The sequence below is a fragment of the Grus americana genome, chromosome 28 (assembly GCF_028858705.1).
Source record: "Grus americana isolate bGruAme1 chromosome 28, bGruAme1.mat, whole genome shotgun sequence".
NCBI lineage: Eukaryota > Metazoa > Chordata > Aves > Gruiformes > Gruidae > Grus > Grus americana.
The window spans coordinates 2,120,119-2,136,799 of NC_072879.1; the positions used below are offsets into that span (position 1 = coordinate 2,120,119).

Here is a 16,681-nt window from a genome sequence, read left to right on the forward strand (position 1 = left end):
CAACTGTTAAAAAAATTTATTAAAATGTCCAGCAGTACAGAAAGGCAGAGTCAGAAATGGCGGGGGGGGGGTGGGATGGGGCTCGGGACACGGCAGTCACGTCGCAAACAGCAGAGATCAGAAAGCGCCGTACACACACACACACACACACGCCAACTCCAACGGGGACCCGACGACGAACGGAAAGGGAAAATAAAAATCAACCCCCAAACCAGGCAGCAGAGCGGGATGCCGGCCCCAGCGGCATTGTGTCCCCCCCCCACCAGGCAGGGTCCCCGTGCCGGCCGCGGGGGTGCCCCACGGGCAGGAAGATGGGGGGGTGGGGGCTGCTAAAAAACCAGAGCCACCCCGGGTCAGTGAGACACGACGGCCGAGGTGGGCGATGGGGGGCGGGGGGGCTGGCGGATTAATCCCCCTCCTTTGGGGAGGGGGCCAGAGCCCAGCCGGGAACAGCCACCGCGCGGGGCTGGGGGGTTCCCTGCGTGGGGCTGGGGGGGGTCCCCGTGCGGGGCTGGGGGCTCGACCCCGGGTCGGGGGGGCTGAGCGTGGGGCATGCAGGGAGGGCTGGGGACGCACACGCAGCCGCCCCCTCTGGATCCTATTCCCTACGGGGCCGGGCATCCTAGGAGCTAAAGCCAAGGGGGGTTATAAAAGAGGGGGGGTGGGAGGGGGGCGGGAAACGTCACCGCATCCCGTCGGGGACCCGGCTGGTCCCGGCCGGCGGGGGGGGGGGGCCTTGTGCTTCCTCGTCCCCCGGCTCTAGAAGTAGTGGCCCTCCTCCATCCAGTCCAGCCGGAGGTGCTTGCGGTGTTTTCGCCGCTCCTTGCGGGGTTTGTGGTGGTGGTGCTGGTGGTGGGGGTGGCTGTGACGGTGGCGGTGGTGACGCCGCGCTCGGTGCGACCGCCTGGCTAACGGGGGCAAGGGAGGGGGACCCGGGGGGGTCAGGGACCACAGGCCGCGGGAGGGAGCCGGTGCCTTGACACCCCCCCCCTCCCCTTCCCGGGACCCCCCCCCAGTCCCCACTAACGTTTTGTGCAGAGGATTTTGGGCCGGTCCCACTTGCCGGTGCTGTGGCACTTGATGGTGGGCACGTGGCGCTGGGTGAAGCCCTCCTCGCACTGGTAGCGCACGCTGGAGTGGATGCTGTACTTCTCCTTCTTCTTCCCCACCGTGAAGGCATTCGCCACCTCCGGCGGGGGCCCACACAGCACTGGGGGGGGGGGGAACACGACACACAGACCCCTGTCACCCCCCCGTCACCAGGAGGGGACAAGGGGACACTCTGCCCACGCCACCGGTTGCCGGAGAGCAGATGGCTTTACGAGGAGCTCCTCCGACAGGTTGGCAGCGAGGTGTTCCCCAGGATTTACTTCGTTAATTAATGGCCTTATCGGGGCGAGCGCATCGTTAACATGCGGCTGGCGGGAGAGGGCGGCGTGCTCCTCCGGCTCGCAACGAGCAGCTGGAGGTTAATGTAACTTTCAAGATAAGGAATGAGAACTTAATGGTTTTAGCGGTGGCAAATTAAACAAATTAACGTGGAGAGGGAAGAATTGATTGTGGGGGAAAAAAGGAAAAATGGAGATTAAGGGGAACGGCTTGAGTTTTCCCGGGCAAGGGGCTGGGAGAGGTTTCCTGAGGATGAGGAGGTGCTCGGGGGCTGCGGGAGGGGGACGGAGACACTGGGGGCTGCGGGAGGGGGCTGCGGCAGTGGGCTGCCGGGGCAGGCGGTACCTGTGCCTTTCTTGCAGATGTAGGGCAGGTTGTAGTTGCAGGGCACGTCGTTCCACTTGCCGATCTCGTGGGACACCAGCACCACGCAGTCCTCGCCGCCCGCAAAGAAGTTGTCGGGTTGATTCTCCCGCCAGTTCTCGTATTGCTGGTGGGACACGAGAGGGGTGGGAGCCCCTGCGCCCCCCATGCCCCGCGCCCTGAGCCCCCCCACCTCACACCTCCCAGGGTCTCACCAAGCCGGTGTTGTCGGTCCACTGGAAGTCCTGCTCCACGATCCTGTCATTGAGCCCGATCCAGGTGTTCTCGTGCCCGAAGCCTACGGAGAGAATCACCCACGGCTTGCACGGTGAAGGCGAAGAGCACCCAGGGGTGCTGATGCTCAGAGAGCTGCGGGATGGGGTGTTATCCCCCCGCACCCCGCACCGTTGATGAAGCCGTGCTCCTCCCGCGAGTGGATGCTGGTGAGGTGGCCGGCGCGGCGGCGGCAGTCCCGCTCGGCATCCTCCCAGGAGCGCCGGCGGGCGAAGTACCGGTAGCAGTGACCCTGGAACTTGTGCCAGTTGTGGTCGCAGCCCTCCGTGTCTGCGGGGAGATGGGGACGGTGGGGACGGCAAAGGGGACCGGTCCCCCAGCGCCCCGGGGAGGGATGCAGGCAGCAGGGGGGGCAGGGGGCAGGACTCCTGCGTCCCCTTCCCAGCTCCCCACGTTCATCCCCAAAGGGACAGGGGCTGGGCAGTGTCCCCATGGGGGTCTTGCCCACCCCATAGCAACACACCGTGGGGGGGACATCGGGGGCTGCGGTCCCCACCTTTCTCGCAGCGGCTGCCGCCGTAGCTGGGCAGGCAGAGGCAGACGAAGGAGTTGACCTCGTCGATGCAGGTGCCGCCGTTCTGGCAGGGGCTGGACAGGCAGTCGTCGATGTCTGCGGGGACACGCCAGGAGCTGCGGGCATGCGGAGACCCCCCACCACCACCCACCCCACCACCATCCCCTCTGCCAGCACCGGTGCCAGCGGTGACCCAGGACGGGGGGGGTCGATGAGGACAGAGCCGCAGTCCCATTCCCCTCCCCGCTTCCAAGCGCGGCCGCCGCTCCGTGCCAGGGAGGCGCAGGCAGGCAGGGCCGAATCCTGCCCAGGCATGGCGGGATGCTCCGGCCGCTCACCGATCTCACAGTTCTCCCCGGTGAAGCCCGGGGCGCAGCTGCAGCCGCAGACGGTGCCGTTGGCGCGGCAGGTCCCGCCGTGCAGGCAGGGGTTGTTCTGGCAGGGGTCGGCCGGAGCTGCGGGGTGGGAGCGGGTGCCCTGAGCCGGGGGGGGGACACACACCGCAGCACCCACCCACCTCCCCACCGGGATCCAGGGTCTGGACCTGCCCCGGTGCTGCTGGCTGCCGCACATTAACCGCGGTGCCTGTTCCGCCTGGCCGTGGCTCTACGCTTTAAATCTATTTGTTGCCTTTTGCCAGCCACGGCTGGGCAGCGTGGGCCGTGCATCCCCCGCCAGCAGCCACCTCTCCAGCTATTATTATTAGCAACCGCAAATATTAAATATTTAAGAGGATGCTTTCCCAGCCCACGTTAATAGCTCGGCTGCCTTTGAAAAACCCAGGATCTGCTCCCAGCCCGTCACGGTTGCTGGAAACTCCCCGGTGAGTAAATCGGTTTGGGTAAAAGGAGAGGACCCCCCCCTGCCCCAAACCCACCCCTTGGGTTGGCATCGCGCTGTGCCTGCCTGGGGGGCTCCACCTCGAGGGTCCTCCTGCCACCCAGCCCGTTTATCCCTGTGCCCATCAGCTCCAGGTGCCCCCAGCACCCTGACCCCGCAGCACCGCGCTCACCGTGCCGGCTGGCGTTGCCGGTGCCCGCCCAGGCCAGCAGCTCCCGCTCCTCCAGTCCCGGCTCCTCGCCGCTCCCGCTGTCGGCATCCAGCAGCGGGGACCCCCCCGGCCCCCCCAGCTCCGCCACCGTGGAGGGTTCGAGGAGCAGCCCCGTGCTTGGGGACTCGGGCGTCTCCGGCAGCCCTGGGTGGGGGGCGGTGGGTGACAGCCAGGGGCTGCGGGTGGCTGAGCCGGGGGGCGCAGGGGGCTCTTCCCTCTTCACCTCCCCGGAGGCATCCTCCTCGCCGTGGGTCGTTTGTGCATCCTCGTGGCTGGGGACACCCGGGGGGCTGGGGCTGGCCAGGGACTGCCGAGGGGTCGGGGGGGGCAGGAGATGCTCGGCTCCCCCCAGCTCCGGTGCAGCACGGCTGGTGGGCTGTGGGGCCACGGGGGCGAAGCCTGTGGACCCCTCCTCGGCCCCTGGCTCCAGCACATCCACCTCCACCGGCCGCTCGGTGCTGGCCCGCAGGGGCACCTCACTGGCCACAGGGGAAAGCGAAGGCGAGGGGACCTCCTGCACCAGGGGGGACGCGGCTCCTTCGCCGCCTGGCTCGGCTGAGCCCTTCCCGGCATCCCCGTACCCGGGCGGCTGCTCGTGGCTGGGCTCAGCCGGCGGCTTGGCTGGCCCATAGGGAGCTGTGGGGCTCAGCACCCCCCAGGGCCGGGGAGCAGCTGCCTCGGTGGGGCCAGGGGTGGCAGGGTGCTCCTCGGAGGGGCCGGCCGGGTGGAAGAAGGTCACCGCTTTCCTCCTGCTCTCCAGTGAGCCATCGCCTGGGGCCCCGCTGCTGTCACCGCCGTCACCATGGGGCTGCGGGGCCATCTCGGGGCCCTCAGCCACTAGTGGGGCTGGGGGCAGCGGGGGCCGCGGCGGGACGGAGCCGCTGTTCTCCTGGGAGAGGGCGTCCCCGGAGAAGTCCTCAGTGGCATCTGCAGGTGGCCGGGGGGAGTCCCCGCGGGCGCTGGGGACACGGGGCTGAGCCTCGACCGTGGCGACGTCCCGGTGACCCAGAGCACTGTGGGGAACGGTGGAGGCAGGCAGGGATGGGGACGGCAGAGGGGGTGTCCGTGTGGGTCCCCCAGGATTGCGGGGGGCCGTGCGAGGGCTCCACCACGGTGAATCCCTCCGGGCAGGCGCCTGTGGCGAGGGGGACACCGGGGCGGTGGCCAGTGCCATCAGTTCTGCAAGAGACGGCACAGCCATGGGGTCCCCGAGCCAGTGCAGCGCCCGCCAGGACACGCCCCCCCAGCTGCTTTCGGGCGTCACTTACCGGGGCCGATCTCCTCCTCCACCGCGTTGGAGGGTGAGTAGGTGCCCTCGCGCTGGAGGCTCTCGGTACCGGCACGGGGGATGCTCCACGTCTCCACTGCGCTGGCTGCAGCCCCCTTCACCTCCAGGGCCAGGACAGGGGCCTGGGTGACCATCCCCTCTGGGTCCCCAGCCACTGTGGGGTCCCCAGCCACCGCAGGGTCCCGGCTCTGCCGCTGCAGCTGGAAGTAGCGCCCATTCAGCCCAGCGTAGCTGCTCCGCCGTGGGGCACGGGAGCTGGCCGGTGGGGTGCTGGGGGTCTCTGCTGCCATGCCGGGGACCGTCCCCAGCCCAGGCGGTGCCGGCGGTGAGCCGGTGACGTGCTCCAGAGCTGGGCTTTGGGACCGCGGCAGGAGGGCGGCCGGGGGCTCCTCGGGGCCAGGGGCTTCTTGCACCGGTGGTGCTGGGCTGGTGTTGGCCGGATCCTGCCAAGAGCTCACCGGCGCCTGATCCACCACATTGAGAGCTTCATCCTCGTGGGGCCATGCCGGCGAGGCGGCCACGGTGGGAGGCAGCGACGTGCCATCACCCAGCCCCAGGCCAGGAGCTGCCGGCACCCATGACGGCGCAGCCCTGGGGAGGTCACCGCGCTGTGTTGCTGGGCTGCCGCTCGCCGGCCGCAACTGTTCGTCCTCATCCTCACCCAGCCCCGCGGGTCCCGGCTGCGGCAGGAGGCCATAGCGGTCACGAGGGGCGTCCCGGGTGTCCCCCGACGTGTCCAAGTCCTCGCCGTGCTCCACCAGCACGTTGCTGCTGCCCAGCGGGTCGGGCGCGGGCAGCACCGGCTCCTCCGGCTCCCTCTGCCCCACGGCCGTGTGTGCTGCGGTGAGACCACGAGCATCAGCCGTGGCGATGGCGCAAGCGAGGTGCGGGACGGGCATCCGGGGCACGCCTGGGGACCTGCACCTTCCACCAAGGCTCGGTACCAGGCACCGCGTCCCCCAGCCTCACACCATGCCAGGGTGATGCACGGAGCTGGGCTCCCTCCCAGCGCAGCTCTCCTCATTTATCTCATTAATTCCCCAATTAAATATTCATCCGCAGCAATTTTCCCGGCCATGCCCACCGATTCCCAAAGGAAGAAGGGCCAGGGCTGGTTGGGAGCCTGGGGGGGACGCGGTGCCGGCATCGCAGCTGGTTCCCCTTACCTTTATAGCAGTAGGCGTCGAATTTGGAGGTGGCGGGGGGGAAGCCGGTGCGGTTGGGGAACTGGTAGAGGGTCCTGACGCCCGAGGCCTCACCGCCACATTTCCTGCGCGGGAGCCTGATGGGGTAGCGGACGCTGCCGTCGGCGAGCCAGCCTGGGTCGCACCGGTCCAGGCCCTCGTGCCACGCCAGGTAGAGCTGCCCGGTGGTGGCTAAGGAAGCCCCCTGGCTCCGGCAGTGCCTCCGGGCCCCCTGCCAGGTGAACCGCCCCGGCACCGTGGCGTAAAACACCGTCCCTGCAAGAGAGCAGAGCTCGTTGGGGATGTGGGGATGGAAAGCCACGACGGTCCCGACGGCTTGGAGCCGAGCGGTGCCTTTTGGAAGTCTCCATGACTTGAGCACGACAGCCACACCATGCTGCCTGGCACCAGCACCGAGGGTGACACAGAGCGCTGGCACGGCACCGGCACCCATCCCCGCAGCCGAATCACGGCATGCAAGAGACGCATGGAGGTGCCCGCGCTCCCGGCCACGGCCATCTCCCTGGAGCGATATCCCCGGGCACCCACCCGCCCAGCACCCAGCCGCCGCAGCACCGCTTGCCTCGCAGCTCCCGGGCATAGCAGTAGACATCGTACTCTTCCCCGGGCTCCCTCTGGCCGTAGCTGCGGACACCGGGGAGGCTGTTGCGATCTCCGTAACAGCCGGGCCGGGAGAGCGTGATGGGGTACCTGCCAGAGAGGGGCACGGCAGGCGCTCAGATCCACGGCCGCCCACGGCGAGGTGCGCCCGGCCGGCAGCCCGTGCCGCAGACTTACCGCACGGTCTGGTCGGCCAGCCAGCCCGCGTCGCAGTTGTCGTAGCCGTCCTCGAAGGCGGCCTGGAGGTGCTGGGGCGAGGCGATGACGGCCGAGTTGTCCAGGCAGGCGCGGCGGGCGGCAGCAAAGGTCAGTGCATAGCGCTCGCCCGCGGGGCGGTAGTGGAAGACGACGCCTGGAAGGGCAGCGGATGGCAGAGCTGGCATGGGGTGCAGAGCTCGCACGGCGTGTACGGGGTGCACGGGGGGTACGTGGCCTGTACGAGCTGCGGGGCTTGCACAGGGTGCACAGCTCACACAGCTTGCGCAGGGTGCACGGGGCGCACAGCTCACACGGAGCGCACAACCCCCGTGCGCCACCCCGCCGCGGTACTCGCGATGCTCCCACAGCTCTCCCGGCAAAGCCGTGGCACGGCACCCGGCTCACCCGTCACCTCCAAGGGCAGCAGGTCCTGCTCGTCATCGATGCCGGCCACCACCTCGCAGCGGTACAGCCCCGCGTCGCTGGCGCGGGCGGCACGCAGCAGCAGCGTGGCGTTGTAGCGGTCGCGGGAGTAGCCGGGCAGGGACACCCGGCCCTCGTAGGCTTTCACCACCTTCACCGCGTTGTCCTTGGCCACCAGGATGGGGACATCCTCCCTCTGGCCAGTGGCCGAGCGCACCTTGCTCCATTTGACGCGGGGCGGGTCGGGGGGCTCGTTGGGCCCCAGCGAGGCGGAGGGCTGGAGCAGGAAGAGGCAGGGCAGGGCCACGGGCTCCCCCAGCCCCACGTGCACGGCCTGGTGCTGCACCCTGTTGATGTGGATCACCTTCCCATCGTCCTGGGAGCCTGCGGGAAAAGGCGCCCAGATACCACAGGGATGGGCAGCGGGAGGTCCTGCACGGCTCTTGTTCACAGGGGGAAGAGCTGGGGGCGTTGGCATCATCGCCAACGACTCGGTGCCACCCAAACCCTGTGGCACCAGAGGGAAAGCCATCCCCACGCTGGGATACAGCACGGCAGCGATCGTGACCTCCTCCTCCTCCTCCCGCACTAATCCTGCCCCAGCCTGTGCACGCTCCCGGCTCTGCCACCGTAAATCCCACAAGTCTCAGAAACCAGCAGGGTCGGGGGGATGCTCCCCGCAGAGCCCAGCCGGCTGGGGACCGGGGACGGCCACTAACCCCCGCCTGGCACCTTCCCCCACCGGCTCGCACCCCCCATCGCACCCCAAGCCCTTTGCTCGCCACGGGGCTGGGCGATCCCAAAGTCCCCCTGTGCAGCAGGATGCCACGATGCCCCCACCATGAGGGACGGGGGGGGGGGACATGGCAAATCCCCGGGGAGCTCAGCTCCACGGCGGGGAGGGGGCCGGGAATGCCGCCAGTGGGATTAAGGATTTAAGGTCTCGCCTGTGGGGATCCCAGCGTGGAGGGGGGGGCTGGGGTCCACCGTCTCCTGGGGGGGTTTCTCCCTCGCTAATCCCTGCAGCCCAGGGCAGGGAGCTGTGGGTGGCCGCAGCCCAAGCCCTCCCATGGTTATTATTCACCCTCGCTATTTCTTACGGCTAATAGTTCGTTATTTGCTGCTGTTTACCTTTACTGGGTAATTAGCCCTGGCTGTGGAGCGCTGGCAGCACTTACCCAGGACGACGATGGGGAGGAGGGAGAGCCCGAGCAGGAACCAGCAGCCGGCATCCCCCATCACATGGACCATCCTTGACCTGCAACGAGAACGGGGGTGGGAGGCAGCTGCTCGCCCGCTCCCTGCTTGTTTGGCGATGCCGTCGGGCCATAAATCACCGCGGGGCCGCGCTGACACCAAGACCCGGGAGCCACGGGGAGAGAGCAGGATTAGCCCCACTTAGCGAGATGCCATTAGCCTGGAGAGAGTTTGATTTCACTCTCGGCACGAAACCGCTGTGGGGTCGGGATGGAGGACGGGGTGCCACCCATCGACCCACCGAGCCCCCAGCCACCCCGCCGGGGCGTCCCTCTGTGTCCCCTGCCATCAGTGCCACCCACGGTGACATCCCCGCACCCACCCGGGACGCACATCTCCAGGGGGTGGGGGGGGCAGTGGGGTGAGGAGCCCCCCAGCCCGGCAGCGGCAGAGCCGGCAGCACTGGAGCCAGCCCCCGCTCTGCCCCCAGCATTAACATGCAGCGGACGCCTCTGGTTGCCGGAGCCGGCGTGCGGCGCGTGGAGCACAAAGCCAGCACCGCCGCTCGCCGAAAATCTGTTTGACTGCAGCGACGATTAGTATTTTCTAAATCATTTGGTCTCCAGGCTCGGAGGGAAGTCGGACAGATCACCTGCCCGGCACCCAGCACGGGCACAACCATCACCCGGCTCCCACCACAACCATCACCCAGCTTCGGCTTTGTTTGGGATTGTAACCGGGCTCTGGCCCCCCTCCGATGCCGAACCAGCCAAGCAGAGGCAGCAGGGCTGCAACCAGCACCCCCAAAACCCCAAATCCCAGACGGGGCCATGCTGGAGCTCGGCACCACGTGGCCATGAGCTCAAACCAGACCCAGGGTCCCTCATGCACCGGCAGATCCGGTGGGGTTTGCTGGTCCCCGCACGGCTTCCCCGGCTCTGACGCTGCCCCTAGGCCAGGACAGTGAGCTGGGGAGCAGCCAGCTTTGGGGGGACACCAGGAGCCCCCCATCCCTCTCCCAGCTGCCTGGAACCAACGCTTCGGCTCAGCCCACAGGTTCCCCCATCCTTGATGCTCCATTTTCCAGCCCTTGATTTCTCATTCTGTCCTTTCTGCTTTTATGGGACAAAAATAGAAAGAAAGAGCAAAATGGCAAGAAAAAAGGAGACCCCCTGTGTTCAGTGCTGGAAAAGGGCCTTTTTTTAGGGGGTGCAAAACTGGGTTTTATCTTGTCTCTTCTAAAGAGGAAAGCATCTGCAGCCCCTTCCCTCCCGCAGCAGCTCCATGGGGGTTTCCGCCTCCAAACGCAGCTGCTGATAAAAGATGAGGAGCTGACCTGACCCCAGCTCTGGCCACGGAGGGAAATTCCTGGCGTGCGGAGCAGGGAGCAGGCTGTGGCTCACTGCGCCTTTGCCCAGCCACGTCCCCCAGGAGCCAAAAAACCCCAGAACAGCCCCGGGGCTGCTCCACGGCACCGACAGCGGCTCCTTCTTCCCTGCTCGGAGATGCTCCGGGAAGGAAATCCCCCAGGCTCACGGCCCTGGCAGCACCAAACTTTTCCCTCTTCCCACTACAGTGGAAAAAATAAACGGCTTGGCACAGTCGGGCTCAGGAGGTTCCAGCTCCTCCCCATTGAAATGCTAATTTTGGCTTTCTGGGGTGTCAGGAGCTCTCCCAGCACAAACCATTGGTGACGGGGCGTGGGACGGGGTGCCTCTGGGGCAGCTCCTGCCCACCCTGCCAGCCCGTGGCCTTCACCGAGCCACGACCCCGGGACCCGCTGGGAGAGGGTGGGGTGGTGGGTGCGGGATGGGGATGGTGCGTGAGGGATGGGGATGGTGCGTGAGGGATGGGGACATCCAAGACACTTGGCACCGGGGAAGAAAGGTGCCCTGGGCTGTGCTCACACTTGTCCAAGGGCTTCAAATCACTCACGGTCCCTTTTTTTTTTTTTTTTTGGTCTTTTCACCCATTTTCTTTTTTGCATCCCCCTGCAGCTTCCAGGTGACTTTTCCCATCTGAAGGGCAAACAAGACAATTTCCCACATGGAACAGCAGCGACCGGGTCTCGCTCCCCGACCCCCCTCCACAGCATCCCCTGAGACCTTCCCCTTCTCCATCCTCCTCCTCCCCGGCCCGTGGCCACCCCAGCTCCCAGCGCGGCAGCCCCCATTCCCAGCCACGGCCCTGGGCCACCAGCCCCAAACCGCGGGGTCCCGGCCCCATGCCCTGCCCAGGGCCACGCCGGGGTGGTGGGACGGAGCAGGAGCCAAAGGGATCCAAGAGACCCCGAAGAGCCGCGTTAACGTGTCAGCGTATAAATACTCCTCTAAGCTCTCGGCTGTTTACCCAGAGCCGCTGTTCTGGAGACGGGTCCTCGCTGAGCAAATGCCGGGCAGCGCCGCTGGGTAAACAGCCCGGGGTTTATTTAAATGTTAAACAGAGAAGTTGCTCTTTGGATTCGCAACCACTACCCCAGCCAGCTGTGGAGCCAGGCACATGCCATGCCGGGGATGGATGGATGGATGGATGGGACCGTGGTCCCCGACCCCGCCAGGGGCACCCCAGGCTGGCAGCACTGGGGAGAAGCGGGTGCTGCCGGCGGTGAGGGGCCGGGGGTCGCGGGGCTGTGCAGCTCCGGCTGCGGCCGTCGCCTTCCCTGACATCAGCATTTCTGCAGGTTTTGCTTTCGCAGCAGGGAAGGTGCTGCGGTGGGAAGGGCCGGCCCCACCGGCAGTACCCGCTGCCTCCTCGGGGACCCCGGACCGCGGTTGGGGGGTCCCAGGTTCAGGACACACAGCCCCAGCCTGCCGCTCCCTTGGGGCGGCCCACTGGCACCCCTACCCTCGAAGCACATGGGGACCACGTCCCCGGTGGCACCGCAGCTCCGCTCCTGCTGTGGAGACAAAGGAAGGTCCCCGCCATGCTCTGCTCCCCCCAGCCCCTCAGCGGACCCCCGGCTGCCCCCGCCACCGAGCCCGGCCCTGTGCTAAGCCAGCGAAAAGTTTATCCCAAGGTCAGGGCAAGCGGCACGGCAGCCACCATCCCTGCCGGTGCCGGAGCTGCCACGCGCGGTGTCCCCTGTGCGAGGACCCCCGTGCCGTGCCAGGGGCTGCCAAAGCCGCAGCCAGGCAGCATCCTCCCAGCCTCAGCGCCTCGTTAATTATTGAGATTGTCTCCCTCCCACCTCCTCTTGATCCACTAACCCACAATCCAGCTCCGGCAGCGCCGGCGAGGCAGCCCGGGGCTGACGCGGCCGAGTCCCAACCCCGCAGCACCACCGGGATCAGCCCTGGCCGGATCCTGGCTCTCCACCGCAGGCACGGGAATGCTGCTGCCAGCATGGCTCAGCACCACCAGCCTCTGTGCCAAGGAGGGGGGGGGAAGCAGCATCAGCCCCATCCCGCTGGGGCAGGATCCGGCCGGGGTCCCCGTGGAAGGGGCCGCAGGCTCAGCCACGCCGGGCATCACCGTGCCATCCCCAGCGGTGACAGCAAGGCGAGGAGGTTGGCACGGACAGCCAGCACCGCCACGCTGCCGTAAGCCCCAAGGGCTGAATGTCTCTCTCCGCAGTCAGGGTGATGCCAGGGGCTCAGGGCGCAGCGACATCCCTGGTGCCACGCGGCCGGGCCCCCTCGGGACGTGTCCCCGTCCCCCGAGCAGCCCAGCCCCAGCCGGGGGAACGGCAAACGAAAGAAATTTAAAATAACACCGGTGCAAAGCCTCCCCCCCCACCCCAACCCAGGCGAACATTTTCACATCTGTCACTAGCTGTCACCTCATGAATAATTCATCTGCCTCATGAATATGCAAAGCTGGGGCTGGTGATTAGCTTCGACTGAAACACAGCTCAATTCCTCACAGGCCATCGGGCGCTGGGACGAGCCGGCCAGTTTTGGGGTCTCCTCACCCCAACCTGCCCCAAGCCAGGGGATGGCATGGGGGCGGCTGCGGACCCCGGGGTCCCCACAGAACACAGGGGACATTTGGGACAGTGGTGGGGACACGGGCTTGGGATGGGCGGGAGGGGAGGGGGGGCACTGCCCACCCACCCAGCCTGGATGCGGCGGGACAGAGGTGCCCCCACCCTGGGGATGCCCCAGCCCAGGGGGTGCCCCCAGCTGCCCCCCCAGCCAGACCCTGCCCCACAGACCCTGTGACCTCTGCTGTCCCCACGGGTCACTCCGGTCCCCAGCACCACCAGCACACACACGGCCTTTCGGTGCCCACCCACCCAGCCTGTCGTCCCCCCCATTGCGGGGCTGATCCTGCACCCCCCGCGCCCAACCCTGCCACAGCCACCAGCCCCCCGCAGCACCCACCTCCCTCCCAGCGCCACGATGCCTCCACCGCCCCAACGGGAAGGGGGTGTCCACCGAGGGCCCCCCCCGAGGCTGCACGGCCGCGGTGGGAGCCCGGCAGCGGGGCCGACTCCGCGTCCCTTCCTCTCTGCCCACAACAAAGGAATTCTGCAAACCTCGCTGCCGTCACATCTCACAGGCAACGTGATGCTTCCCGCTCCCCCCCAGCCTGTGAGAATAAATTAGCACCTCAGAAAACTGTGATCCCGTCCAATATGGGCCCTTTGCTGGGTGCGATTTTTATTAGGCAGACAGTCTGCAGCCTTTATTTTAGAATTTGCTCTTCTTTTTTTTTTTTTTTTTTTTCTCTCCTGTTTTCTGTCTCTCCCCGGGAAGCTGAAAGCGCCACGGGAGCCCCAAAGCCAGCGCAGCATCACGGCGAGCCCCCCGGCCCCATCCCTGCGGATGGCTCGGTTGCACACCAGCGAGCAGCTCCGAAAGCAGCGCCGGTGCCCGGCACCGAAAGTGGTGAGGAAAACACCGGGCCCGCGGGTCTGGCACAGAGCTGGGCCTCCAGCACCATCCTCCCTGCCGGCGCTGGATTTGCCAAGCCCCCGGGTCAGAGCGTGGGAGCGAAGAGCCCCCCAAACAGCCGCAAACCCCTCGCCGGTACCCGCACCTGCATCCGTCCATCCCGGCAGCCCTCCGTCCATCCAGCCCGGCCTCACCGCATCCCCGTGCCAGGGAACGCGGGCTGGGACTCATCCTGCCCGTGGTGCTGAGCCCCCACTACGCTGCCGGCCCTGCCTGCTCCCTGGCAGCCAGGGACACCCCAGGGATGCCACAGCCAGGCTGAGAAACTTCCCGGCTCCCTCTCTGCCGGGGAACCGCTGGCGGCACCAAGGGGGAACCAAGGCAAGGGAGGGGGCCAAGGCGCACCCAGCTCCGGCACCACGGGGGGACAGCTCCCCAGTGGGCACCCATCTGCCAGCACCCGCTGCCCTCCTGCCATCCCCCAGCCCTGCTCCCTGCCCGCCGCCTCGCTGCCAGCTCCTCTGCGGGCAGGGCAGGGGCTCAGGGCACAGCGCCGTGCTGCCCACCCTGCCAGTGTCCCCCCACCCTGCCTGTCCTACTGGCCCCAGCGCCGGTGTCCCCCAGCCCCCGCCAGCCCCAGTCCCAGTGTCCCCAGCCCTGAAAGCCCTGGTCCCCCTGAGTGCCTCCCCATTCTGGCATCCCCAATGTCCCCCTGTCCTGGTGTCCCCACAACCCCAGTGACCCCAGCCCCATTGTCCACCTGCCCCAGTGCCCCCAGTGCCACTCCTGACCCCCTCCCAGCCCCAACCCCAGCATCCCCTCCAGCCCCACTGTCCCCAGCCCCGATCCCAGCATCCCCATCCCTGACAGCCCCAATCCCCGCACCGTCCCCGACCCTCAGTCACGGCATCTCCCCAGCCCCAGGGCCAGCACCCCCCCTCTTTGTCCACCCTGGATCCCCACAGTGTCCCCCAGCCCCGATCCCAGCGTGTCCCCCCCCAACCCCCGCATCCCCCAGCCCTGACAACCCCGTTGTCCCCACCGCGTCCCCCAGCCCGGATCCCTCCCGTTCCTACCGTAGCGGTGCCGGTGCCCCCGGCCCCCATCCCCGTGCGCTCCCACCGCCCGACCCGGCCCCGGGCACCGCAGCGGGGGCGCGGCGCGGGCGGTGCCGGTCCCGGTGCCGGTCCCGGTGCCTCACGTACCTGGGGCCGTGCTCACGGCGCACAGGGGGTCATCGCCGCCGGTGGAGCCGAGCACCCCGCCGGCACCGGGGGCTTAAAAGCGGGGCGCGAAGGATGGAGGGGAGGGGGGGACTGGGGGGGGGGGGGTAACTGGCCGGGTCCCCCGGAGGGGGCCGAGCCGGGCCGGGCCGGGCCAATCGCGGCTGGCGGCAGGCACGGCCCCCCCGCCGGTGCCTCCCGGTGCCGCCCGCCCGCACCTGCCCGCAGCGGCGGCGAACCCGCGCCCGCTCCGCGCCCCGCCGCGCTGCCCGGCGCAGGGCGAGGGGCGGCCGCGCATGCGCCGGTTTGTGTGTCTCTCCCCCCCCCCCCCCCAAACCGGGGCCACCCCCTCCCCATCGAGCGGGGCCGCCCCCCGCCGCAGGCACCGCAGCCCCCCCCCCTCCCCGTAGCCGGGGTTGGCAGGTTCCCCTGGAATGGGGATGGGGTCCCTAAGAGGGGAGGGGAGCTCTGCAGCCCCCCCCCATGCACGCACCACACCCCCTGCCCTGGGACCCAGTGGGATTTTAGGGGGTGTCCAAACAGGGGAGCATCTTCCAGCCCCTCTGCACCCCAAAATCCCTTCCAAGCCATACAGGGTGCAACCAGCAGCATCTTCCGGCCCGGGGGGGGGGGGCGTACGGGGGTGCGGAGGGGCCGGAAGATGCTGAGGATGGATGAAGGCTTGAAAAAGCCCAAATAACCCCAATTAAATGGGTGAGACACCCCAGGGAGCTGCAATACCAGAAATGAACCCCAATATAGGGGGCAAAACCATCGCTGAGCTCTCAGGGAGGGGGGTTGGGGGGGGTGTCACCTTCCCACCGGTAAATGGAGAATGCCACCCTGTCTCCCACGACTTGGCAACAACCGGTGAAAAAAGATTTCGCCCCCCCCTTCATTTTCCCCATAGGATGGATCCGTGGAAACCCGAGAGCAAAGTTCTCATTTCCGACTCCATTGTGCCAGACTTTTCGTGGCGTTTCCTGCCTTTTGTGAACCCCCCCCCCCTCCTCCGGCACAACCCCAGCATTGCCGGCGCACAGAGCTCTTCTGTTCCCCTTCTTTATGTGGCTGCAGCTGGCGTCCCCATCCCCATGTAGGTGCCGGAGCGTGGGGGACAGTGACAGGGGATAATGCCCCCGTGGTGTTTGCCAAGCAGGATTGGGAAGAGGGTCCCAGGGGATTTACTGGCACCCTGATATCCTGGCTACTTCCCGCTCTGAGCGGATCCAGGTGGCTGGTGCTGCTACCCTACACGTCTCCATCCCACTGTCCTGCTTTGGAAAGGGCACCCGTGGGTGCTGGTTGGGGTTTGCTGGAAGGAGGGTGCTGCACCGTCTCCATGTGCCTGGAGAAGATGGTCCAGTGAGGATGAGTGTGGCTCCCAGTGGAGGCAGGCCCACGGCCCATGTGCGGTGGGATGGGGCTGGCTCCGAAACGCTCACCCCACTCATGCAAGGGCCTTGGGCACCCTTCGGGGTGAAGAGGCTCTCGCTGCACCCCACTGCAGCCGGGTCCTACACCCGCAGCAAGACCTGCATCCCACCTGCCTGCTGCCTCCATCCCACAGCCCGCTGCCCAAACCCTTCCTCCCGCTCTTCATCTTCCTAAGCTTCATCCAGAAAGCCGGCGGCGCCGGCAGGGTCTGATCCGCACGACGCATCGTACACGGGTCGGGGATTAGATGGATTCATCCAGGAGCCTGGCTCCTTATCGCGCCTGGCAGCGGGAGGGGGGGTCCCCTCAGCACCCACCTCCCGTTGGCCACCCTTCGCTAACGAGCACCGGGCGTGGTGACGAAGCTGCACCCAGCCTTGACCCTGACCCACAGCGGGTCCATGGAGCAAAGGGGCCGTGGTGGAGAGGACAGCCGGAGCCGCTCGGGACCACGAACCTCCCCGTGGGCTCGGAGGAGCATGGGGCAGGGGGGGGGGGAGCAGAGGGACCGCAGGCACCCATCCGTCCACCTCCCGGGGGGAGCCAGGGCCCCGGCAGAGGCAGCGTGGCTGATCTGCTGCCGGCCGTTTGTCTTGCTGAGGAAGGTGCCGGCAATGAGTTATCGGAGCTCTCCTCTCGAGTGGAGATAAATGTCATAACAGAC

General features: G+C 67.4%; 2 protein-coding genes across 4 annotated transcripts in view; one reads left to right on the plus strand and one right to left on the minus strand.

Moving 5' to 3' along the window:
- On the minus strand, nucleotides 1–14,883 carry NCAN (neurocan). Of its 3 annotated transcripts, none has more exons than XM_054805632.1 (15): nucleotides 14,563–14,883; nucleotides 8,504–8,583; nucleotides 7,308–7,709; nucleotides 6,882–7,056; nucleotides 6,667–6,794; nucleotides 6,066–6,359; nucleotides 4,880–5,737; nucleotides 3,573–4,790; nucleotides 2,899–3,015; nucleotides 2,543–2,656; nucleotides 2,158–2,316; nucleotides 1,968–2,050; nucleotides 1,735–1,879; nucleotides 1,028–1,210; nucleotides 1–904 (listed from the first exon to the last, which is right to left on the minus strand). In XM_054805632.1, the coding sequence occupies exons 2-15, from the start codon at nucleotides 8,574–8,576 to the stop codon at nucleotides 630–632; spliced, it is 4,224 nt and encodes a 1,407-aa protein (XP_054661607.1). In that variant the 5' UTR covers nucleotides 8,577–8,583; nucleotides 14,563–14,883; the 3' UTR covers nucleotides 1–629. The 3 variants fall into 3 exon arrangements, with proteins under 3 accessions (XP_054661607.1, XP_054661609.1, XP_054661608.1); XM_054805634.1 differs by having other exon boundaries at nucleotides 1–908; XM_054805633.1 differs by lacking the exon at nucleotides 14,563–14,883 and adding an exon at nucleotides 12,845–12,971.
- NR2C2AP (nuclear receptor 2C2 associated protein) overlaps nucleotides 13,172–16,681 on the plus strand; it is a 12,486-nt gene continuing 8,976 nt past the window's right edge. The window contains exon 1 of the mRNA XM_054805640.1: nucleotides 13,172–13,351. Coding sequence (XP_054661615.1) covers nucleotides 13,289–13,351 — 63 coding nt within the window. The 5' untranslated portion in view covers nucleotides 13,172–13,288. The remainder of the gene's footprint in view (nucleotides 13,352–16,681) is intronic.

Coding starts and splice junctions, on each gene's coding strand:
- NCAN (XM_054805632.1), bottom strand. CDS start 8,576: ATGGTCCATGTGATGGGGGATGCCGGCTGCTGGTTCCTGCTCGGGCTC. Junction 7,057..7,307: donor GCTGCCCTTGGAGGTGACGG/GTGAGCCGGGTG, acceptor CTGCCCTTCCAG/GCGTCGTCTTCCACTACCGC. Junction 4,791..4,879: donor GGAGGAGGAGATCGGCCCCG/GTAAGTGACGCC, acceptor CGTCTCTTGCAG/AACTGATGGCACTGGCCACC.